This window comes from Prinia subflava, chromosome 2 (assembly GCF_021018805.1).
Source record: "Prinia subflava isolate CZ2003 ecotype Zambia chromosome 2, Cam_Psub_1.2, whole genome shotgun sequence".
Taxonomy (NCBI): domain Eukaryota; kingdom Metazoa; phylum Chordata; class Aves; order Passeriformes; family Cisticolidae; genus Prinia; species Prinia subflava.
The window spans coordinates 53,199,553-53,225,496 of NC_086248.1; the positions used below are offsets into that span (position 1 = coordinate 53,199,553).

A 25,944-nucleotide genomic window follows, 5' to 3' on the forward strand; every position below is an offset into this window, starting at 1 on the left:
CAGGCTACTCAGCACTATCTGCCTAATACTGAAACATCCCATAGAATAAGTATCAGTGGCACTTTTACCAATGTCTAGTGAAGGACAGGGCAGGGTAACCCATGGCTGCACATTCCGTTCCTCATGTGGAGACAGTGGCTGCCCAGTTCCTTAGCTACACCTCCTACAACCCCGTAATACCTCTTATGACTTCAGGCCACTGGAGCTGAACTGCTTCAGTATATTCTGGCACTGGGATGGCCTTGTTGAGGACAGCTGGAACTGCAGCACTGTTGATGAGCTTCATCAACACTGCACCATCATCCTTCTTCATGCCCACCTGCTCCTCAGTATGAACACCAGGCAACAACCCACGCCATGTCAGGATGAGCACACACATACAGAAATGGGCTTGTTCCCTTGTCCCTGCCTTTCCAAGGAACCCGACATTTGTAATTTCAAATACAGTAGTGAGATTGCTTCACTGACCTATTTGACACACTCCCTGCCCTTACTGTTTTCCATGTCAGGTTTTTCATTTCCTCATAGTCTATCAGACCAGGAAACTGAGTATGCTGAAAAAATTCTTTTTTGTGTTTCATTTTTTAGCTGGATGTTTCCCAAACCCTTGGTCCAACAGAGCCCAGGAAGTGGGAATGAGCAAGTCACTTGGGCAAGCGTGGAATCTACTTAGACGGACATTAATACCAAAGAAATTCACAGGAAACACTTCCAAAGTGAGAAAACAGCTCCTCCCAAATACTGAAATCATAGAGAAATCAATGCCTAGACAAATGGATGTGTCAGACTGTGAACCTTTGTTGCTTGTTACTCACATCCTCCAGCTTTACCCAGTGATAGTTCCACCCTGTGGGCTGTCACCACAGGAGAAGCAGACTTGGGCAAACTGATGCATGAATTTAAGCCAGTACAGTTATTCTAGTATTGCCTTCTGGGTGGTTAAAGTTAGCCTACATCAAAAGTTTGGTTTAGTTTTTTTTTCAATTTAGCATGCATTAGAAAAACATTTATGTTAATTGCTTCTGTTCTAGAATGGGTATTTACACCCAAAATACACAGATACTCCCATGGCAATGCTGAGATTTTTTCCTTGCAGACACAGTTGCTGTAGGCACAGAGTCTGCAAACACAGAACAAAAAGTTGGTCTGCATCCCAAGAGTTTTACAATCGGATCACAAGTCCAAGAGACGACCAACTGATAGATGAATACAGGGAAACAATGACTTAGCATGGTTTGATCATCCTCATATTAACTGCTAAAACTTCCTCTGTGCCAAAAACTTCTCATTTTGAGGCCTTCCTGTTGGGCTTTCTTAACTTAACTGCATCTGGAAGGTTTGTGCTGCAGAATTTGTTTGTGTGTTTTTCCTACAAATACGCCTTTTTTTCCCCCCACATACAATGAAACAACAATTCAGCCCTCCACCAGTGTGATCCCGAAGACCAGATCCAAACCTCTCTCACACTGATAAAAGGTCAAGCTGACAGCAGCAGGCTTTGGACCTGACCCAGACAGAGGGGTAGTCCAGATCGACATGCTAATTTAGGACCTGATCCTGTAAACTTTGATTACACTGGGATTTTATTACAATGACAGAATTGCACAAGTCGGAGATGGGAAAAATCAATTAGGTCATCTGGTCTATTTGTTGCCAGTGTAGGATTGTTCTCTGCTGCACATGTTGTTAGTGTTCTGCCATTAGATATTTTAAATATCTGAAACATAAAGACATGATTAAGGATATTGGGACTGGATCTTTAGAATCTGTTTCTTTTTTAAAAAGTATAGTTAAGTTTAAATTGTTGTGAGTAAAGCATTTTTCACCACTCACTTTTTTTCAGTATACTCAGACTATTCAAATACAATCTTTTGTTTGTGATATTAACAGCTTTTGAGAATACTCATGATGTTACAGGAGATTAACCTCCTAAACTGAACATGGCTAAATAACAAATGGGTTATGTTAGGAAACACAGAGAAATGTAGCAACTGTCAGATTGAGAAGTATGGAAAAGAATAGTAATACACACACACAGAAACACAAATACTTACAGATATGTGTGTGTGTGTTCTGGGTAATTTCTTAAATATTGGTGTCTTTCTGTGTGTCTTGCCAACTATGCTTGCCCTTAGTTTGTACAGGAAAAGAGAAATCTAGAACAAAGACTGTCATGATTTGGGGTCCTGCGTGGTGCCAAGAGTATTATGGGTGTTTAACAAATAGTAGACATGACAGGTTGTGCAACCATTACTCAGGACTCCTGCTCCAGTCCTCCAGCTGTTCTCCCTTCTCAGACCCAGATCTGTGGGGAAGCTACCAGGGATGACTCCTTGGTGGTGAAGTCTGACCTATGCCATCTACATCCTGATCAGCACCTGAAAAAGAAGGATATGTATCGGACACAGTATGCTTCATTTTCAAGTTATAAATCAGAAGTAATCCAAGGCCTTTATTCCTTTACTGTGTTTCCCAAGTTGAAAAGGCAAATTAGTGACTCTTTTGTTCACTTACACAAACTATTTCCAGTCTAGAGAAGAATGACAAAGGGTGAGCATTCAGCTGTCCTGTTCACATGGCTAGTTTTTATGACTAGAGTGCCATTTTAAACAAACACAATATCAGCTATTAATTGAATATTAATATTTTATTTGGGATATAATCTGAGGATCATGAGGCTGCCTTTTTTCTAATACAATCTATTAGCTATTTGGAAAACTGAAATCCACATTTTCTAGCTGTGGGAGTTTGCATGGAGAAACCGACAGGCAGGAATTACAATAGTAAAACCACCACACACTATTACTCTTTGACTAAAGGTTACTCTCCTTAAAAAAAAAAAAAAAACAACAAAAAAGAACCAAACAAAACCCAAACCAATACCTAGCTGATTTTATAGACTCCTGCTGCTGGCTTTGTTGCAGCTCAGTAAAACAGACACATTTGACTTTCCAGCAACACACAGACCATCAGCCATTCTTTCTCTCCCCACCTCTTTAATAAACCCCAAGGAAGAGAGGCACATAAAACCACCCTGGGAACTGTTTCCAATTCATCTGTTTCACTTGCAAGGAAACCCTACATCCACCTCCCTCCACACAGTGTGTGCTGCTGCTGGCTCCTCACATCTCCTGGCCTGATGAGGGGAGGCTTCTTGCATGCTGGATTCCCCAAAACTGACCATCCACCGGCCGCAGGCCCAGGCGCAGCTGTGCAGCCCCACGCAGCCCAGCCCGGTCGCTGGCTCTGCCTCCCCAGGGCTGATGTCAGCCTGAACTTTGCCGCTGATATCTCATCCATCGGGATGAGCGACATAAACAGAGAACTGCACGCCAGAGTTTTGCTCTGGAACAAGCTCCTTCCACACATTTCAACGATATAAATCTTCCCCTTTTATCGCAGAATGGCAGTAACTGTTTATGGGTTCAGCTTGTTATTGTTGTTGGGTGGTTTTCTTCCCCCCTAATGGGGCTGGTTTGTGGAGGCAACCAGGCTCCTGGCGTCCTCTCGCCCTGCCGCTTTTTGGATCCGGTCTTGAGTCAAGGCACAGCTTTTGTTTTCTCCTCAGTCTATGTCTCTGCCCCTCTTCCATGGCAAATAAACCACCTCTCCTCCCCGCTGCTGGCCACTCATGCGCACCCTGCCCTACTGCTTGGCCCTCGGCTGGCGCATACTCCACAAGTCGGTGTTGCTGAGGCTCTTGGGTGACCCATGCAGTCCCCGGGGTTGTCACCCGACACATCTGTCCCACGCATCTTTGCTGGAGCAGGGACACAGCGGAGGGAAGAGGCTGGAGACAGTGAGCAGAGTTTCTCAGTCATGCTTTGTCAGGGCAAGGAGAGGGAGTGCATTCTGCATTTGTTTAATGTTTTCCTTATGTTTCTCGTGGAGCGTTTATTTTTTGACATACTTTCTCTGCCCACTGGTGCTAATGCTGCTCGAGTGAGTTGGCTGGCTAGCTGCAGGTTGGCTCACATACATGTCCCATCCTTTCTTCACTGCCTTGTTTATTTATGCCACTCATGTGGCTCGCTCAGCTATTTATACACACACACACCAGCACACAAGAGGTTTCAATCTCCAACGAAACAAAACATCGAGAGAAATGCACTTTCTACATGTCAGGGTAGCCCCTAGTTTTGTCTGCTGAATGATTTTTATTTTATGCATCTCTGGCAATCCAAACCCATCCGGCTCAAGTATCCTGGATTAGAAAGACTTTCCCCAGAGTCCTTTTCAAAGGGAGCCTCCCACAGACCTTTAAATCCCCCACATTTTATGGTGCCGATATTTAACAGCTCTGAGAGGGATAGCGGGGGGAGATAGTGGGGAAAACAGTTACAAATAAGAGTGGCCGCTCCTCACACCATTGAGTTCTTGATGCGATCAGCGCCGGTTTACGCGGCTCACTCTCTCATCCCTGCGATAGGCACCGAGATAAGGAGGCAAGCAAGAAAGCGCTCAGTGAAGTCGCCAGTTTTACACTGAATCAACCTCACCACCCCCCTTGTAGCCTACCCCTTCACTCCAAAAGGAAACCCTTGCCGGAGAAAAGAAACGCGATACCCTTCTGTCAAGCAGGCGGCCTCGCTTCGCCGAGGTGCAGCTGAGCTGTGCCCTTGCTGCCGGCGCTCTGCTGAGGGTCCCGGCGGCACGGGCGGGAGGCGGCTGTGTTCACCCCCGGGCTCACGGCTCCGCTGACCCCAGCCCGGGGCCAGCCCCGTGTCTCTCCTGCCGCCAGCCGGCCGTGGGGACGGTCCCTGGCCCCGGCAGGACACGCGGGTTTGCCCTGTCCCGTCCCGCCGCACAAGCCAGCCCGGAAAACCCCTGCCCAGTGGGGAAAGGCAGCAAGGGAGAAAATTCCGAGAGTCTGGAGACCCCTCAGCGCCCCAGTCCCATCTCCCCACCTCCACTGCGAGCCGGGATGTAAAGGGCAAGTTCGGGGAAGGGAGGGTGCCACGCTGCGTCCCCTTCCTCGGGGAAGGGGCTGAGCACCCCGCCCCGTCCCCCGGGGAGTGGGGGGCCCCTCCCCACGGCGGGGCCGGGGCGCGGGGGGCAGCGGCATCTCCGCGGTGACCCCGGGAAGGCCGGCGGCGAGGGGAGCCCGGCGGAGACCTGTGGGCGCGGGCTGCCAGCGGGGCTGCAGATCCCTGCCGCCCCCGGGCCCCGCTGCCGGAGGATGCTCGGGCGCCCATGCCCCGAGGGGGCTCTGCCGGGAGCGGGTAGCCTCCTCCCGCCGTGCCGGGGCGCTGGGCTCGCCTCCTCCCGGCCCGCCCCGCCCCGGGGCCTCTCCCCCGGAGCCCCGCTCAGGAGCAGCTCCTGCATGAAGGCCGGGGGCTCCTGGTCGGCGGGCGGGAGAGCCGGGGGGGCCCGGCCCACCTGCGCCCGGCGGCTGGCGGTGCCCGCGGCGCAGAGCGCGGCTGCTCCGGATCGGCGCGGCGGGGCTGGGTCCTCCCTCTGCCCCCCCGCCGCTCCCGCCCTCGCACACTCCTCTCCCACCGCCATCCATCCATCCGTCCTGTCGGCACCTCGCCCGCCCGGCGCACACACGGGCGCGCACAGCCGCACGCACCCCGGCACCCTCACAACATGCTGCCGGCCGCCGGCCCGGCATGGACCCCGGCGGCGGCTGCTCGGCTCCTCTCCGCTGCTGACTGCCCTCTGAGGTTTGCGGCAGGTAGCGGGGCAGACTGCTGGAAAGTGCAATAGGAAAAGCGAAGGGGAAGGGAAGGGAAAAAAAAAAAAAAAAAAAAAAAAAGGAGAAGAAAAAAAAAAAAAAAAGGAGAAGGAAAAAAAAAAAAAAAAAGGCAAAAGCCATCAAGCCGGCCAAGCCCAGCTTTGGATCTCAGTGCAGGTATTTCTGCTGCTGTGTTCATCCCTTGCCGCCTTGCCACCCCGGTTTATTATTTCTTTTTTTAAGGAAAGAAAAAAAGGACGAAAAGGAGAAGTCGAACTCTTAAAGGGTTACTATGCAATTGCGACTGATTTCTTGGTTTTTTATCACTTTGAACTTTATGGAATACATTGGCAGCCAGCACGCCTCCAGGGTACGGCGACAGGGAAGAAGTAAGTGCGAAGAGATTTATACTTTGATAACTTCTGCTTCCTCTCGTTGTGCTGTTCACCTGTCCAGGGGGTTCCGTGCCCCCGGTGCCCGGGCTAGTGCCCTGGGAACCAAATCCCGCGTCAGCGGCGCGGCCGAGCGGATTTGCAGGCAGTTTCATTCAATTGGAGGGATGAAGGTTATTTCTGACCTCTCTCTGCTCGTCTTTCTCACCTCGCCGGGATGAGCAGCGCGGGCTCTGGGAAGACCTGCTCCTGGTGCTTTACATTTTTATGTCTAGTAAAAGGGAACGTCCTTTCCTAGGTCTTTTCTCTTTCTGGAGGGAAAGGGCGATGACAGGAGAGGTAACTTTTTGCCGGTATGCCTTAAGCGCCTTTCTCCATCCCGGTCAAGAAGTTCCCTTCCCAAGAACGGGCAGTACAGATTATCGCTGTAGGTTAAGCCTGGCGCTCGGCGGTGCGGAGGGGGGCTGGGGTGTCGCGGCTCTGTCCGGCCCGTTTGCTCTCAGCCTCCGCTGGCCACTAGTCACCCATTGCCACCGTCCTGGGACTGCTGCCCCTGAATTTTTTAATTTAATCCATTTAACCGGTCCCGGTCCATTTCCGCCCGGGTCCGGGCCAGAGGCAGGAGGCAGGCGGGGGGCGAGGGGCAGTACCCAGGGTGTTGGCAGAAGCTCCCTGCCCCCGTGAGGGTTAGCCCCCAGTTGGGAGTGCCCCCCTTCATCGGGGAGGAAAGAACAGGGAGGCAGCAGCGAGTCGCCCCCCTGGGAAGTCGCTGTCCAGGTCGCGGGGCGCTGCCACGGTCAGGCAGTCTCTGGCTCCGACGTCGGGGTGCGGAGTGGGCTCTAATCGGCGGTGGCACCTCCGGCAGCTCCGCCGGTCGGAGCTGTGCCGTGACCCTGCCGCAAGGAGCCGTGGATGAGGCGGGATGCGGCAGCCGAGGCCGCCGGGACGTGCCCCCGGCCCGGCCTCGCCACCCCGCCTGAACGGGACCCGCCGCTGTCCTGGGGAGGAGGCATTTCCTGCACACCCACCGCGGAGGGGCTGCCCATGCCTACCCGCTCTCCCTGACAGCTGCAGACACCGAGGAAATGTCATAAAACACGGCAGCCTGCATTTCATCAGCAAGAAGTAACTGAGTTACTTCCTCAGGGAGGGGAGGTACTATTATTTTAATTTTCTCCTGCTCAGCCTTCGCTCCCTTGCCCTGCTTGGCACGGCTGGCCCTTGAAAGCCTCCTTTGTATGGTTTGCCTCCTGCAAACAAGGTTTGATTCACCTAAAGTGCCCCTAAAGCGAAGCTGAGGACGAGAGAGACCGGGGCTCCAGCCCTCCGATCCCCACGGCCTCGCAGCGAGGGAGCACTAAGGGCTAAGTAAAACATGTCAGGGCATCCGATTTATTATCCTTGGCAAGGGAGGGCTCCGCAGCCTCCATCACTCCCACCCACTCCTTTAACCCCTGGCAGGCTGCGGCTGCCCCCCACTCCAGCCGTTCAGCCCGGGCTGGGGGCACGGCCGGGCTCGGGGGGCAGGAAGGCCCCGCGGGGCGAGGGTGGCGGAGCGGGACCCTGGCTCCTCCCGGGCTCGCCCCGGCACCTGGAGCGCGGCGCTCCGGGCCAGCGCCGGGCCGGCGGCGACCTCTGCTGTCCCGTGCCGCGGCGGGCAGGTGCTGGGCTCCCCCCGCACGGCTCGGCTCGGCACGGCCCGGGAGCTGCCCCGCTCTCGGCAGGGGAAGGCGGGTCTGCCTCCTGCCCGCGGCCGCTCGCAGTGCTGGGCGCAGGGCAGCCGGCGCTTCCAAGCGTCGGGGCAGACGCGGTGCACTCTCCGGGGAGCGCCGTCCCACCTCGCTCGTCCTCAGGCAACCTGCACAGCAGGGTAACTTTCGGGAAACAGAGGGGGAAGTGTTGGCCGCGAATGTTTAGCTGGTTGGTATAGCGTGGAGAAGATACCGCGCACTCGCCCAAAGTTTTATGGTTAAAATGCAAGAACTAAGATAAATTCAGAGCAGAACAAGTGGCTGGAAAACCACAGCTAGAGGATCAGAATGAAATTCTGGCTCGTTGTTTTGGCAGTGAAGGTAAAAAGTCTTTCAGAACACATCACCTGGATGTGGTATACATTGTCTACTGGCCGAGGTCTTCAAATCCAGCCGGTTGTAAACCATGATTTGGTATAGATAGTGGTTAGTTGGCTTGAAGCAATTTAGAAAGTGTTTATGAAAGTTATTACAAAAGTGGTTACGATCACTTGCACTAATCACTTTGGCTTTAAAACCTATGAATCGCTGCTAGTGAATAGTGCAACTTGAAATAAATTGTAGTGCGCAGATAAGGAAGACACCTGTCAAATTCATCTACTGTGTGGATGACTTTCCCCAGATTTCTGATACATGATTTCCTTTAATCATATATCATACTCATATTCCCAGGGAAATGTTTTTAAATTTCCCTTTAAACTACTTATTTTTAAATATAGTACAAATAACTTCCCACCAAGGATTCAGCGACCCCATGTTACTTTGTTTTGTTTATTATCAGAGTCCTCCATTCCATGTATTGCAGTGTAGACTTACATATTTTAACATAAAGAAATTATAAAATCTGAACTAATTCAGAATAGGCCATGCCAGGCTCTCAGCTGGTATAAATTGAAGTTCTTTTGTTAAATTACCCCACCAGAAGGGTCTGATCCTGAAGCATTACTTATTTTGTACCTATTGCCAAAGTAATCCTTACTATGAGAAATGTCTAGTTTGCAATCCTTTTACTCTCCAAACTCCTGAATTTTCTGGCTGGGGAATCCTAAATTTCTGTCCATGATCAGTAGTAAAGATATAGTTGGCTGTGGAGAGAGAAAAGTCCTCTGAAGTCAACAAAGTGCAGACAGATGATCAGGTCCAGAATTAGACATAGAACACGATCAATAAAAGTTTAAAAGCAACATACCATTAGCAGAGAAATTTGTGGTTTTATTCTGATAAGAGCAAGTTAGATTTACAAAGTTTCTTGTTTGTGTCTTACAAGTCAGAGTAATACGTGGCTGAACGTAGACTAGAGCATCAATAAATAAGACTTTCTGTGTGTTGGCCAGTGAGTGCAGTTTACTTAGGAAAAAAAGAGGATCAAGTCAATAGTTCCAAAATATTCTGGGTCTGCAGGCCACTACCAACCCCAAAACTTAGTACTGACAGTCAGGTACATCTCTCACTGACCTTCTAATAGCCAGAAATAAAGTATTATTTGTTCCTGGTCTGTGAGTGACTGTCAGACCATTTGCCATGACCCTGTGGACTAGCAGTGAGCCATGTACTAAATTTGGAAATCTAGAATAAGCAAAGTGATAGAAAATCCTGCATTTCTACCACACTCCTACATTTGTGAGTAAAATAATCTGTGTGACTTTATGGAAATGCAGTTTGGATGTAGAGCTCCCACGTAGCCCATCAGATTGCCTCCTGCCTTTCACTATGACAGCATGTCCAGAATACTTGGTGTTCCTTCCTTCCTTCCTTCCTTCCTTCCTTCCTTCCTTCCTTCCTTCCTTCCTGCCTGCCTGCCTGCCTGCCTGCCTGCCAGACTTCCTTTGCTCCTCTGTCCATGCCTCTGCTGATGCAGGACTGCAGGTCTTCCAGCATCTGCTTCTGGTCACAATTACTAGTGGAGGGCTCCAGTCTGTAAACACTTTGCATCTCTGGCTTGGTTTGCATTCAGCTACTTACAAACTCAAAATTAGGGATGTATGTAACAGCCCATTTGTAAACATAGCTATATTAATTAATATATATAAAGAAAACCAAACCAGGAAAATACTGATAAAATACCAACTGGTAAAATTATATCTTCAGTCTTTTTATAGTCTTGTGCAGGATGTAATTCATATGGAGGTAGAATATCAGCAAGAAAAAAGGATTAGGGTTATTATTAGCTAAAATAACACTTAATTGTAGAAACAATTCTTTTAATAGTTCACCACCTATATATATTTTTGGTATCTATACGTATGTTTAGGGTTGGCACGTCATAGATGTCAGTACTACAGGGCTGGTATGCAATATAGGTGTTGTTACCAATTTTTTAAAAATAGAAATAATTTTGTTTCTCAGTGCAACAGTTTAAAGCAGAAGTTAGCCAAGCAAGCAGCCATCAAGCAACCCCCCTTGGGCAGGATTGAATCACTGTTAGCTTTCTTTCAAAAAGTGTTGGTATGCTGCTGACAATTTTTTTCTGTAATGTCTTCATATTATGACTGTGAGGGTAAATACTTTGCTGGTGACAAGTGTGTATTTTTTTTTTCTTCAACGAAACTACACTTCTCATTTTTTGGATGAGAATCTGTCCATGCAAATAATCCAGTCATTGGAAGCAGAAGCTGTTCCTTTGTGTTGTCATAAACTGTGAACATTCTCACTGTAGGGATATCTTAAAAAATTAAATATCAGGAAATCACTACCAATCGCTGAAATCTTTAGAAGTGTGATAGAGATAGACTGTTCATGTTGTTATATTTTTTAAATAACTCTATATGTATGAAAATCTGTGCCTGATCATACTAGCATATGTGGAATTAAAAATGTCATCCCAGGAGACTAAAGAGTATTGCTGACCAGATCCTATTTCATATCTGACATCTGAAAGGGTGATAATTTCAATTTTTTTTCTATGACCTGCTGAAGACATTTCTTATACTATATAAAATTCATGTTAGACTTTAAATACGCATATTACCACAACTTCTCAAAGACATTGATGTAGGATGGTATACTTGAAAATACGTGAAAAGTCTTATTTCTCTCTGCAGACAGAATAAAATATTGTTATTATTAGTGAGATGGTTTTAGAGCTTGAACCTACCTCCTTTGCTTTCAGTGGAGGAAGTCCTATGGACTACGTTGAAGCTGAAACGAGCTTTTTCTGCAGACCTCAGGATACATTTTGAGTTTAGAAGAAATCTCATACTAAAATATTTGGGAAATTGCATGATTCAAATATGTACAGTCCCTAAAGAGAATAAAGCAATGCCTCTTACCTTTCAAAACTATGATACTTAAGCTGCTTGGGGGGCAGACTCTTTCTTAATCATATGAAAAGTACAACTATTTGTACTATTATATTTAGTACTATTTCCATCTATTGAGTCAGCTGAAGCCAAACAAGTTAACTGGGTCTAATTTCTTCTTTTGAGCTTTGCCCTTAGTGTACTAAGCCTTTGACAATCCCCATTCTGCTGTTTCTTCTTGCTATAAATTTTTCACTGGGGACAATGGGAGTTATACCTGATAAGATCTGAACTAGAACTCAAAAATCAGATTTACTCACTTTCTCTTGCCTAGCATGCTCATTTTGCTTTCTGGTTTGCAAAGCAAGTGTGCTGGCTTGACCACTGCACTTTATCACTAACATTAACAAGCTGTCTGTCATTTCATACTCAATCATTTATAGACAGTGACTACTAGCAACACTCCTCCATTAAAATTATGGATGTTCTTAAGAATGATTTTTCCCCTGAAGTGAATTGTCCCTTTTGCTTGAAATTAAATTTGAAGTTGCAAAAGCTTGGTGGAAGAGATATAAAAGCTTATAAAAAAATATTTTTGTCTCACTTCTAATTTTGGAGTCTGAAGTACTCAAAATCTCTTTGCCAATTTTTTTACCAAAATAATTCTAACAAAGCAGTCTTATCAGATGACAAAAGGCAGCTGAAACCATGGATGTTTTTATACAAAAGTCTGTCTGTCTGCTATTACCACAAACAATGCTTCAGAAAAAAGTACTCAGAGAACATTTATTCATGCAAAAAGTGCTATGACTCTCAAAAAAAAAAAAAAAAAAAAAAAAAAAAACAACACAAGAGCTCCAACTTTTTTATAAATAATTGAATAACTGGGTTTTTGGCCACAGCAGAATGATTACAATTAGATGTTTTGTCATAATAAAATCTAACAGATTTTATTAATGAGTACTTTAACCTTCTTTTTGTTGCTAGTACAGAGCAGTGCAATGAGCAATGCTCCTTAAGGAATGACTGAAGTTCAGTTGTATGACAGCTGACTAATAAATATTTTTGTGTGTTTCAGTTTCTTGATTATGAGCTCTCGACCTTGCATTTTAAAATGTTATAAAATGTTAGTGTTACTTACTCCTGTGATCAAAAATAGGAGCCACTGAAGTAAAGCAGCCACAAACCAGATCTTGCTCCAGTGCTCCTAGGCAAGAGCTCACCTATGGGGATTAGAGCTGAACCAGGAGAGCCTTTGGCTGTAGCAGTGGCACTGAGCAGCTTAAAGCAGCACCCCAGCCTTGCACTGATATTTTGGCTCCAGACAACAGGATAATTGGGAGGAAGAACATAAAGGAATGCTTATAGTAGTACTTTTTATTTAAAGTAAAACCCCAAACCACAGGTTTACACCAAGTTCTCGTAGTGCTGCTGTAAACTTTATCCTTTCAAACTTGTTAATGTGTGTCAGTACTACATCCTGACAGGTTTCGTGTTTAAAATTCCAAGGTCCTAGACGGGATTTCAGATATTTAATATTTTCTGCAGGGTAAAAAAGATTTTGGGGCACTATAAAATTAAACAGGATGTCATTGATAGATGTTGGGATAGTAACGATGTGTGATTCCTGTGGCTTCCTGTAATGTGCAAGGGCAAACACAGGCTCACATCCAAGAACAGGACACAAGGTGCCTAAGGTGTGTCTAGGACAGGATTTAAACATGAGTCCCTCACCTTCAATAATGCTTAATTTCCACCTCACCCTTGACACACGGACATTTCTCAGATGCTCTGTCATTTCTAACGTGATGTTTTATCTTACTGGCATTGAGCATCTATCTGAGCTCAGGTCCTTTCATGCAGAGACTTTGAGATTTTCTCTTAAAGAAATCCTGTGTTAAAAAAATGCAGTGAATAAATAGCGACAAATAATAAATCTATCAATGCCAAGTTCCTCCACACGGAGCACACAGTATTGCAGATGATTGCTTACTGACACTGGAATAAAGTCACACGCACTCCTGCTCCATACACAGCCCTCAAGCCAATGACTTTCCTGTGCAAACTAAAAGCAGTGCGAGCAGCTACCTGAGATTACATGCAAATCCAGGTGAAAAAACATCAGTTTACTAGAGCATATCAACACAGATATGCTAGAGTCATGCTATATGGAAAAATTAATTTAGCTGAGATTTTCAGTTCTTGGCTGAATGTTTTAGCATCTAAGCTTTTGGATACATTAAGGGGCAGCAAGACTGCTGCTCCCTTCTTGGTGTGTTTCAGAAGAAAAGAGTGAATTCTTCTTTTTTCTATTAAAGAATGTACTGTTTTGCAGTGCTGTGTAGTAATGCAGGGCACCTAAATTCCCTGGACACTCAGGATTTGGTACAGTTTCTGACCTCATCTTTTCAGACCAGGTTAAGACTGCTTTGTTCCGCGTGCTGGATTTTGTCCCTTTAGTAGGCACCCAACTCTTGTCACCTACTAAAAGGCAACTGAAATATCTTGCTCAGAGCTGCCAGCTGTGCTTTAATAGAGATGTCAAGGGAGTACATCATGACACAAAGCAGGGATGTTCAGAACAGCATAAATCCTCTACCAAGCACCAGCTCATCCACCCCACTTCTCCCCAAATAATTCCCTGGGTGCACAGCTTCACTGGTGACAGTGTTTTCATGGAAGTCACAGCAGAGGTAGAGGTCGAGATATTTTAACTCGGCTTCTCTACAGGGTGAGGCTCTGTTTCAAGGGGAAGGAAGACAAAGTTCTCACACGAACCAGAATTGTAGGAGCAACCAGCTGGTAGACCAAGATTTCCGTTGCATTCCTTGAAAAACTTTTATGAATATCCACATGAACCAGAGCTACTAAAACCTGACACTTTAATGTGTTTACAAAGTTTATGTATGTTATCAGCACATGCAATACTCCCATTAGGATTTATTACAGGTTTCTTTAGCAACAACATTTTTTATCATAACAGCTCAACTGGTCAGAGAGAGGAAAACAGCCCATTTCTCCAGAGTGAGCCTCCCACGCACACTTGCCCAGCATTATTGAGTTGCTTATTCATGAAGATTACACAAACCAGTGTCGGCAAGCATTTCATAACCTTGTTTCCTTTTCCTAGAATGTTCATAATTAATTTCACTTTTTCTATGCCGCTGAATAATGAGTTGCTGGTGTTATTTTACTTGATGTTACTGCGGAGTGAAGAACAAGCCCTCCAAAATAGAAAAGTGGGAGCAAAGGCTATTTATTCAATATGGGAGTCAGAAGATGTTAAGTGCAAGTATTTCGCAAACACATGGGGATGGATGAAAATTCCAGAAAGTTTTAGTATAACACAGAACTAAAAATAATCAGCTGAAATGAGAGAGCCTTGTGCTGGGCACGCTGGCTGCCGACATCTAATAGACAAGATCCTGAAGGCCTGGAAGGCAAATAAATGACATGGTTTTGTGTTTTGCTGAAAAAAAAAACCCACAACAGTTTCTGTTTTGCAGTCCAAAATGAAATCACACATTTGTCTCTTGTGTTTATGTCTTATGAAAAGTTGGGCAATTGACAAGTTTCAGAGTTGAGGGCATATTAAAAGGGAAAGTAGAATTCTGTATGAGAGTGTGGGATTTATAACTTCTGCTATGTCCTAGACAAGTATTTTTTAACATCGAGGCCCTGACTTTAGCAACAAAACTACTTAAATGTTTTTTTTAAGCTACCAATTGAGGAGAAGTTTCAGATGTGTAAAAATCTGCCAGTAGGATTCAATTTCAAGTGACTGTCATCAAAAGGACATCCTCATCACTGCTTAGGTGATATATTATTTCTGAAGAATAGACCAAAGTAATTTTAAGGAACAGATAAACATAAAAAGCAAGCTCCCCTAGACATCTTGTGGACAAAAATATTGCATTTTTTCTCCATTGGCATAATTTATTTCTGCTAAAATCTACAAAATCAATATGATTTGAAAGTGCTTATTCTCTTCCATGACTGGCCATCATGTTCTTTCATCTGAGTAATTAACTAAGATACTAATCCTGCTTTAAAGTCGCAGCTTCTTTCAAACATATGCCTTAGAACATGTGAGCTGCCACATTACTAACTCTGAGTTCAGTATATCTAACAAACAGTGACATATATTATGCTTGTGTGATCTAAATCACTTTATGAATTGAAAATTATTGTGGAAGTTTCAAACAGGCTTTCATTTTTGAGGTATCTATGTATTGTACCTGGATATTCTGCTAAACACAAGTCTTCCCAAGCTTTATGGAGGTTAGAAGCACTGAGGGGGAGAACCTTACTACTTGTTGCCAGGATGTGGCTGGCCACAGAGGAAACTGTGAACTGTACCCTTTCCAGATGAGGACAGGCTGCTATTCACCTCTTTCTGAAATCACATCATTTCCATCTGCCCAGTGAGCAGAGAAGTTCATTTCTCTCTCAGGACAAATCACACCTGAGTCCGAATAAAAGAGATTAATCAAAAGAGTAGCCTTCTCTTGCATTTCCATACTTTCTTGATTATGTGAGAGAGGAGGATTCTAACCATAGCTACCACTAAAAGACCACCAAGCATTATGAAAGTAAATCTGTAATCCTTTCTGAAGCCTTGCATAATTTCTTGAAAAGTAAGTTATTCATCTATGAAACTTGCTGGTTGAGCCTTCTAGTCTGGTTCCATGATTGGCTGTGGTTACTTCTGGGAACAGGAAAAAGGGCCTGCGTTTTTCATCTGGAAGTATACAGAGACCTTGGACACATCTTATTCAAAAGAGATCAGTCACAGGAATTGCAGTACTGCATATAAGAGAGTTTATTCAGAAGTAGAATCTTCCATCTCCCTAGACTCTTACAGAAACATTTTCTGACTTATATAGTTAATTCCTTGGAAAACTCTGACCCTACAGCTGTTGTCCTAGAATTGGAAAAACTCATGCTCATGCACTGTCATCTCTCCCTTCCCCCCTACACATTAATATCTCTGTCTGTATATATGCATTTCCATACATACACAAAACTTCACATCAACACAAGCAAGAATTAAAGTATTTTCACTTTGAGATTGTCTTAAAATATAGGTGAAATGCATGCTGATAACCTCTGTTAGAGGGTTTTGACTCCACGTGAAGTTATTTGGTTTGTCTGAAAACTCCATCTCTTCTCCCTCTGTTCTTATTTTCTGTTTGGTCACGGAAAACAAAATAATTCGTTTTATGTGGGTTAAACAAAATGCTAAATTGAAGGACAACAAAAAATTGCCTGGGAAGCTTGTTAGGTGACCCTCTTTTCTTCCTGATGAGCTCAGCATGTTTTAAACTGTACCAGAAAGTTATATGGATCCTTCCCCTTCTGGTTCTGAAACCATTCTTGCTTTTCAAATGACCTGTATCACTAGGCTAGGAATTTTACTTAGCCACTTGGAAGGAAGATGATGCTCCAGAGGTTATGCTCTGGGCAGGGAAATTGGTGGTGCCAGTGAAAAAGAGTCTTTCCTTGCCACTGTGACAATTCAGCAGAGCTGCACTGGGGTTCCTGGGGTTGGCTGTGCACATGGGTACACTTCTGTAACTGCACCTGTGCATGTGCAAGGAAAGACAATATTCCTCTCCTTTACCAGCAAACAGAATGTCAGGATCATAAGGCACATGCCATACTAACCCGAGGTTTTGAGTTAGAGCTCTGCATTGTTGTTAATGGGAGGTGGTTTAGGAAGAATAAACATGTCACAAAGGTTAAGGGACTGATTCTGCTTCTAGTTACTGCTCGTGTCAGGAGGCAAATATCTCACAGAGCCCTGCCAGCATGAAATTTGCATGTGCACAGAATCCAGCCTAGATGTTTATACAGGCTACTAAAAAAACATGGTACGTGGGAGGTTTTTCTTGCCAATCACCAAGAAAAGGGGCAGAAATGCTCCTTTGTGAATTGCTGGTACAGGACATGAGGGTATTCCACTGTCTTTTGTCAGAGAACAGCTGCAATTCGCCACTTAAAAGTGTAGGAGAGATATTTTTGTGGCTTCCCCATGCTGTACTTATTCACCCTGCCCAGCACTGTGTATTCCTGAGCATTTTCCTTCTTTGCCTTCCCTCTCTTCCTACAGATATTGAACCTGAGCACTACGTCTCAAAGTAGTGCCTGAAGTAATTTACAGAATGAGCACCAGACCAGACTAGCTAAATAAGTGAGCACAGAAATTGATACAAAATATTGCATTTTCTGAAGTAGCAAGTGGTAGAGGAATAAGTCTAGATCAGCTCCATTAGCCTGCCAGATTTAATACATGTATGATCCATATCCTTCTCATAATCCATCCAACACATGAATCCAGCCCAAACCTACTGGAAATGAGAACTAGCAGGTGAAGGCATTGAACCAGTACAGACACACCAGAATTCACATGTGATCGTACATCCAACATAGAGGATGTACAACATGTGCCTTTTGCCAAATCAACATTTTTAATATTTATTTTCTCATAGTCTTAGCAATTTCTATTTTTCCTTAGTGTCACACCAAAGAAACATGTTTTTGGTGTTCTCTCTCCCCCACTCCCTTGTTTGTATCTACAAGCAAGTTTCTTCCTCAACAAAATTTTCCCTTTCAATTACAAATTATTGCAACTTATGCTGATGAGACCAGGGTTTTGGGGAGAAATGGTGGAAAGGGAAAGGATGCCCTTGAACTGTGGTGTGATGACTTGATGATAGCAGTGGGTTTCTTGGTGAGAGAAAAGAAGCAGTGAACAATTTCTTTGATTTACAGAGACAGATTGTAAAAACAAGCCATGAATCTCTGCATATACAGAAAGAAGTGAATCCCTGGAGCCTGTGTCAGACATAAGGAAGGATGACTATCAGACTAACAGAGAAGGTAGCCCTGAGGTCTTATCAAATACAAGAATATGAAGTGGGGACTTTGTAAAGTGGTGAACAATTCTGAATGCGTCAGCTAACTTCAAACATGTCTATGGCTGTTTGACCAAGCTCAGACACCAAACGCTGCATCCAGTCTGTCTACTGCTCTCCCCTTCAGGGACCAGCAGAAAAACTGCACTATTTGCAAAAATATTGAAGAGGGGAGGAAAGTCCCCTCCACAACGTTGTGCTTTTCCCCACCGCTTTTTCAGGGATAGTCAACTTATGTGGCAGGGCAGTTGGCGTCAACTCAGTACAACTTACAAATAGGAGTTTGTTCAGAAGTAGAATCCTCCTCCTCAGCTGCATTGTGCACATGATGGGCAGCAGAGTTCCTCAGCTGAGCTGCAATGTGCAGCTCTGCTCACTGTACTCTATAAGCAATTCTCATTCTCTATGCTACAATTCTCTAGTAACGCCTGATGGTCCCAACTTTCCCTGTGCCAAAGCCTTTCTCCAACGCATTTAATTCCTCAAAGCTCTGCACATCTCTATTCTTTCTTGTGACAGGAATTGAATAATGTCCACAAATGGAAATATCTACTCCTCCTCTTGGCTTGCTGTGGAGCCATAATCCCCCTTCCCCAATATATTCAGTCTAAGTGGATTTACAGAGTTAGTCTGACAGTTTCTGAAACAAAAATTCTCTGGTTCACAGCAGAGTGCAAGCACTGCTGTCTCTGCAGGCAGGCCAGTGCTTCTCGCTTCTCTTTAAGATGGACTCCCTCTGATGACGCAGGGGCAGAGGAGGTACCACACCCTGTCCAGCTGTCGGCCTCGTGTTCAGACAGCTCTCTCAGCTGCCAGTTCTTCTATAAGGCTTTACAATGAAAAAGTTTCAAACAAACATCAGATGAAAGCGATTTTGTGTCTAAACCAAGCATGGCCAGGTTTGCATTGGTGATTTATTGGTGCAAGTCATCAGCTCCTATTACCATTTTCTTGAGCCATGCAATTCTCTGGCTTCCAGACATTTCTAAGGCCTGATTCTTTTCCTATTGAAACTAATGGGAGGTTTTGCCACTGATTTCAATAGGAGGCCTCTAACTTTCCAACCTTCTGCCTATAGAGACTTGAAGTGCTTCCAGGTTTCCATCATAGTCTGCGGTTCCCCTCTTAAAGTCAATTGGACATTAACAGATTGCCTGGGTCCACACCTTTGGATAGAGAAAAGCTCCAGATCTGATTCAGTGCTCACTCACACACCAGCTTTATACCCCAGCGGAGTTCCTCCTGATTTATATTGGCAGGACAGTAAGGTCCAATGTTACTTATGCCTGGGTCATTGCCAGCGGAACACGGAGAGAATTCAAGTCACTTGTTATCCCCTTCCCCACACCTCTCAATCACAGCATAAATGTATGCACATATATGTGGATATATTAGAATCATCTGGACTCTTTTAAACTATTTGCCATTGAAACTGACTTCAAGTCTTAAAGTTGAAATAACAAAAAAGGAAAAAAGAGTCAGAAGGGAGCCAGCTGCAAGGGTATTCAAAATTTTCATCAGTCTATGGGACACTCCTAATAACATATTTTACTACTTTGTAGTGAACTTTCTTTGCTTCTGCCATAAATATATTCCCTATGCTGTAAATGAATAGCTTGCAAGCTCAGTAAAGTTAATATAGAAGAATAAATCTTAACTACCTAATGTCAGGTCAGAAATATAAATCTTATCTAATATGCCAGGTCAGAAGGAAAGAATACTTTTCGCTGAAAATAGCAAATACTTTCCAGTGCAGAGTCGGAACTTATTTTTCTCTTTCAAAAAATGTGCTGCCCCTAATAAGATGGGCTGAACAGTCTCTTTTTAGAATCTCCAAAAGAAAAATAAACACATAGAGCAGAGTTAATTTATAAAATGCTCCAAAGTTTATCTTGGCAGAACAGTTGTAGGCAGTGAGAGTTCTCTCCCTCTCACACATGCATTCATACACACACACATAGAGACACACACATATCTCAAAATTAGGACAGGCCTTTACAATAGTAAATGCTACAGAAAACTTATATATCTGTGTAAATTCATAGATTTTTATTCATGCAAAGCTCTGTTTCTAAAGTCAATTGAAATTTTTCCAAAGAAAGACAACAATCTTTGGGGCCTTTTTGTGTAAGCACAGACCCGCTGTGTCGCAGTGGGGCATAGCAAGACACACAAGTGCCTCGTGTCTCAGGCCCCCCTCCCATGTACCAGCACCTCTGCCAGCTGTAAAGCAGCAATGCAGCCACCGTCCCCTCCTCCTGCCTGCCCAAGACCTCACCTGTCAGACACAGCTGGACAGCCTGGTGGGTGATCTGCTAGCCAGCAGCTGCTGGCACATAGGTCCCTCCCAGTAGCCACAGGCTCCTACTGCTGCCTTCTCTTGTTCCTCCTCCACACCTGCTTCACACCACACACCCTGTTCTCATCAGAGCCAAGCTAACTTCAGAGGCTGAGGAGATGAGGCCCACCAAGGGCTTTCTTTCAACCTCACAGTATTAGCTTTATTTATTTTAAAGTCCATACCAACCTGTTTCAGGGAGCCACAACAACAGGGAAATACTGCAGGCTGCAAATCTACCAGCCAAGAGATTGTCCAAGAGAACAGCAGGTGCTATGCTGACACCCCCAAACAATTTGGAGCTCCTCCACCTCTTGTAGCAGCCACTGGCCTTTCATACAGTTTATTTACTTCAGTGCCTGCAAAGCAAACAGTCAAACAGTCATTTCCCCCAAGATAAACAAGAACAGAGGCAGCTTTACATGACTGAAGCTCAACTTGAAGCTGGGGTGTGCACAATCCTCTGGACAATTCCTGCTCAGTGCCACCAAGCTACTCAATGCAGAACTTGTTTCACTAAATGCCCACAGAAGAATACAAGAATATAAGTAGGTTCTCCTCTCCTCTCCTCTCCTCTCCTCTCCTCTCCTCTCCTCTCCTCTCCTCTCCTCTCCTCTCCTCTCCTCTCCTCTCCTCTCCTCTCCTCTCCTCTCCTCTCCTCTCCTCTCCTCTCCTCTCCTCTCCTCTCCTCTCCTCTCCTCTCCTCTCCTCTCCTCTCCTCTCCTCTCCTCTCCTCTCCTCTCCTCTCCTCTCCTCTCCTCTCCTCTCCTCTCCTCTCCTCTCCTCTCCTCTCCTCTTTCCTTTTTGACTGCTGGGAAGTTGCCAGTAATGTCCAGCATTTGGTCTGACAACTGTTCTACTGTAAATATTTAGAAGAATCCATTAGACATTAAACAAAGTGTAAGTAACTGCTCCTAAGTGATAGCTCTTATTAATGTTTCCAGCTATAGACTCCTCACAAATGCATATGAAATTCCTGCCTCCAGACTGCTTGTAAGGGAGGGCAAGCCAGAAGGCAGCCACCAGAACACAGTGTAATTTGAGTATTAGTGTGTTATCTCTACAAATATCAGCTCAGAGACAGCGTTCTGTAGAGCGTGTACCATGCTTGCAAGGCTTCCAGACAGCAGTGGGCAGAGTGTGATACGCTGACCTGTGTCTTTTAAGGGATCCACAAGAGTACTCAGAGTCTCTGTTAAGACATCTTTGCTTTTCTCTGGTCTGCCCCAAAAATACAACCTCTCCCCTCCTCTCACAAAAACCCCAAACCACCAAGTCCCCTTCCACCTCAAAATGTATCAAGAATTGTCATGTGTTACAGGGGAAAAGACAAGCACTGGTCTGGTGGATTTTTTAAACTCTTAATGTATTCCAAAATTATCCTGTTTACCCAGTATCTTAAATGTTCTCTGTGCTGTAGGATATTAGTAGCAGAGTAAGGATGAACACTAACACTGTTCTGGACTTATTATGAAATACTTAAGAAGTAATTCTAGCAGAAGTCCAGTAGACATAATTTTGAGAATAAAAAATGCTGCTTTTGCAACCGAGATGAATGAAGATCAATAAACACATCTACATGTTAGCCAATTTCTTTGCTTAAAAAATTACTTATGTTCTAAGAACACAGTGAAGAGTAGGTATATGTATGTACATACCATAGCAGACTTTTCTGTCATAACAGAGGTTGGTGATACAGATTTCTAAAATTTTAATAACTCTATTTATTGTCAGTGATCAGTGAGTAGAGTGTCCTAGTTCTTATAAAGAAGGGGTAAAAATTAGATGTAACATTTGACTCCGGTGTCCACATTGAAATGGTTAAGTACTGCTAGAAAAAGGCCTGGAGGTTATCCAGACCACTTATGATGCTTTCCCAGGGTGGAAATGTCTGATATCCAAAATTAATGCATGTAAGGTAGACTTCTTAGCATCACATCGAATTTTTGAAGCTACCAGTCTCCTTCTCATTTCTTGTCCCCTTACCTTAAATAAAATGTCTGGATAGTGTTTCCAGGTGATCCTAGACATCAGCCTGTGCTCATCCTTTCGACTCAGTTTCACAGTCATATCCAACCTTTCAAAATTAGTCATCACTTTCTGTAAGTGACTTCAGATCTTAGCTGGAGAAATCAACAAAAGCCGCCTGGACAACGGGGAGGATCGGGTATGAGCTACTGAGCAGGAATGTGCTGACCTGGTGGGTACTCCCATCTCTGATGATGGTGACTTTCAGAGTTGGAGGCTTCTGTGTCACAGCAGGGAAGCCAATTTATCTTCTTCTGTACCTCTGTGTGTGCATATACAGGAGTTTCAGAAGGCCAAGCAGAAGAGATACTCATGCTCTAGAAAAGCTGTAGAGGGGCAGACTCAGTGGTGTCAACAAGAAAGAGGAACATTAGTAAACTAGTGGATTAGACAAATGGCTAAGACACAAGAGAAAATTATGTGAAATCAAAAGCCTACTATCCTGATATTCTCCCATTCTCCATCCTGCACAAATACATAACAGTAAAATTAACAAGTCTCCCATCTGTGTGTTTACACTGATGCCTCATTCAGCAGATATGCTACATAGAAACCTTACGAGACATAAAATTCCAATTTTCTTCATAAGGCAACAATGTGGAGCTTATTATAAGGAAATTAAAGTTTGTTTAATTTCTGAAATTCTCTGTGAAAGAAGTAGTTCTCAAATCACAAAGAAAATATTGGATCATCACCTTATATTAGAAATATTGCACTTTTATTTGCTTTTATCCACTATAATTTCATTCTCTTTATTTTCTTTTTAATAATTAGAATTAGGTTGATAAGCATAATACAACCCCCTATGAGTAAGAAAACTGTGATATTGCTGATACTGTCTTAAGGCAAAATGCTAACAAAAGGCTATCTTGGCAGCATGTGTCCCTAGACAGGGCCACAATGGCAAGGGATGTCAGAAGGTGTCCAGCATAAACTGCTTGATCCACTCAACGATTCCTTTCCCAGGCACAATAATTTATAGCTAAGCTACAACATGCTTTTAAAAAGATATCTCACCTCTGATTTGAAACATACATGTGACTGAGATTATACTGCCTCCCTGAGACTGCTGCAATAATTTTATCTACCAAGGCTTTCTGATTTTATCTTAATTAATGCAGTTGAATCTCACTAATGCCTATTTCCAACCATCGATTGGTTATATCTTTACTTCCAGTGGTAGATATCATTATAGCATAGATATTTTAGGGGCAATGCTTTGTTACAGACTGCCTTTTTTTTTTTCTCACTGCCTAGACAAAGGACTGCTGTTGTGAAGTGTACTTAGACAAGGCTGGTTTTGGAGAAAACATTCCCCTAACTTTGTTGCAGATTTTAGTAGGCTCTTTTATGTCTAAGAGCAGGCTTGACTGAGGCCTCAGCAAGTCTGAGTCCAGACCTGCTCTATACCAGTGAAAGCCTTCTGGTGACAAATGATTATGTATTTGTTCTTTGCTTACAAAGTTATTACAGGAGAATTGGGGCAGGGTCTAGCACAGCGTTGTCCCTATGTTGTGACCAAGAAACTGTGTTCCTGCTGCAAGTGAAGGCATGAGGACATCCCAATTTCCCTCACTGCCATGCCCTGCCTGCCACCAGCAGCTCTCGAGCATTATGAAGCAACAAGACACTTCAAAGCTTAGAGATTTTCATAGGTGAAAAAGTAGCAGTGAGGCGATGCACTGTCCCATGTTAATCCCTGCTACTGAACTATTGCTTTGGGATGGGCTTTGGGATGGCTGTGCCTCCTTCTTGCAATACAAAGCAGAATAAGATCAATAACAACCAACCTGGATTTGCTGGCAAGAATCTCAGCTTCAGCCCAAGAGGTTCCCCAAATGTCTCAGTTCAGGCTGATTTTAGCAGCCATTAGACAGGCAGTGCATTTCCCATTCTTCTCCAAACATGTGTTGTTAAAGGTGATATGGCCCCTAAAGCATTTACTTACATCATGGAGCTGCATCTCATTTGATTGCTATAAGGTTCTTTGCGGACCACAAGGTGAAAAGTCCTACAGAACTGCACATATATTTGGAGTCTTACTGCTGCTGTTGCTATGTGATTATATAATTTTCTCAGGGGTTTTAAGGATGGTTGAAATCACAATAGTTTTCATTAATTACTCTTTTTCCCCATGTACTTGATAAACATTGTAAATGTTTTCCCTGATCATTTGGCCTCCTCTTTGTTTAGCTTGCCTTTGAACACGTCTTTCTAATTTTCTGTGAGAACACCTTTGTGGTACTGGCTTCTTTCCACATGGAGAGTGTTACATATGATGTTGGTATGGAAAGTATTATAAGGCAAACAACAGATTTAAGCTGAAAAAGATACTTTAGAGATTAATGAACAGGCTTTGAATCTCTCCTTTTATAGGACACTGGTTTGAGTCTTACTGAAATCAATGCAATCTGTTTACCTTCGTGTGAGGATATAGCTTAGTAGCCCCTTCTAAAACTATTTAGTAAACTAAAAGTCAAACACCTTTATATTTAAAAAGTACTGAAACTATTATCTTTATTGAGTCTTTTGCTGAGCCACAAAGGAAAAGGGCTGCTGACTCCAAGCACTATAGGAATCTTACTCCCAAATATAATGGCAATGATTTAAAATGCATGAACATTAATTTTAAAAAGTTAATAAAGTAGTGCTAGAAGCCTTTCATAAGTCCTTTGAATTCACAGTTATGCTTTTCTCTGCAGTATTGGGGAAGAGAATTTTTTTTCAGTCTTCTAAAAATAAGGAGAAAAGAATAATGGTTTTGCTCTCTGGAACACCATGAAAACATAGTCATTATGTTGAAAATACTAGATTTTTTTTTTTCACCAATGCAAAATCACCCAAAACTTTTGTGAAGCTAAAAAATAGAAATGTTTAAACTTTGAATTAGTTAATGACTGAGAAGTTCAAGGCAATATTTTCAAAGTTAGTATGTTAGGAGTTAGGCTTTTGCCTAATACAGGAAGATAAGTGTCTGCTCCAAGCACAAGAGTCTCCATTCAAGAACGAGTCCTTAATTTTAATCAGGTATTTAAGTCTAATTGAAGTCAAGGGGTCTGTAACATATGTATGTAGGTAACCATATGCTGATGTGCTTTTTTGAATGGGGAGGAATTTAATCATGGGATTACATGGTAATTGTATGGGGGTTTTTTCCCAATTTGGTCTGGGTAGGCAGAAAGCAGCATAAAAGGGATCAAGAAACTTTAAAGCTTGTTAACTTAGTGTAGAGGAGAAAAAGAGCCTTTTATTTTCCTGAAATTTCTGACCTTTTTTGTTATTTTTCTTCTCCCTGTTGCTCTTTGCTCACCAACCACAGCTCTCGTTTGCTGTGGACAATTCCCAAAGGGAACATTCCTCGCTGGAGTAACTTACCCAGCTCTTTTCCTTAATTTACAGTGAGTACAGCACCCCTTGCAGAATCCATAGCAGACCCTTTGGCTGCAAGCCAGTGCTAATAGCATGTTTTCCAATAATCTAATCTCTTCAGTCACAGAACAGAAATCAGAAAGTTAAAAGAACTGGCTTCTCAACTTGTCTCAGTCTGCCTTTGAAATCTGTGCATGGAAATGTTGTGTGAATAACTACAATAAATTGTTACC

At 43.9% G+C, this 25,944-nt stretch overlaps 2 protein-coding genes across 2 annotated transcripts in view; one reads left to right on the forward strand and one right to left on the reverse strand.

Moving 5' to 3' along the window:
• Window positions 1-1,994: 1,994 nt before the first annotated feature.
• Window positions 1,995-5,195, reverse strand: LOC134546818 (acetylcholinesterase collagenic tail peptide-like). Its single transcript, XM_063389969.1, has 2 exons — window positions 4,567-5,195; window positions 1,995-2,378 (listed from the first exon to the last, which is right to left on the reverse strand). The coding sequence occupies exons 1-2, from the start codon at window positions 5,193-5,195 to the stop codon at window positions 2,372-2,374; spliced, it is 636 nt and encodes a 211-aa protein (XP_063246039.1). The 3' UTR covers window positions 1,995-2,371.
• A 97-nt stretch (window positions 5,196-5,292) lies between these two features.
• The window catches only part of RSPO3 (R-spondin 3), a 60,030-nt gene continuing 39,378 nt past the window's right edge, over window positions 5,293-25,944 (forward strand). Inside the window, exons 1-2 of the mRNA XM_063389968.1 lie at window positions 5,293-5,666; window positions 5,921-6,066. Of these exons, the coding sequence (XP_063246038.1) occupies window positions 5,970-6,066 (97 nt within the window). The 5' untranslated portion in view covers window positions 5,293-5,666; window positions 5,921-5,969. The remainder of the gene's footprint in view (window positions 5,667-5,920; window positions 6,067-25,944) is intronic.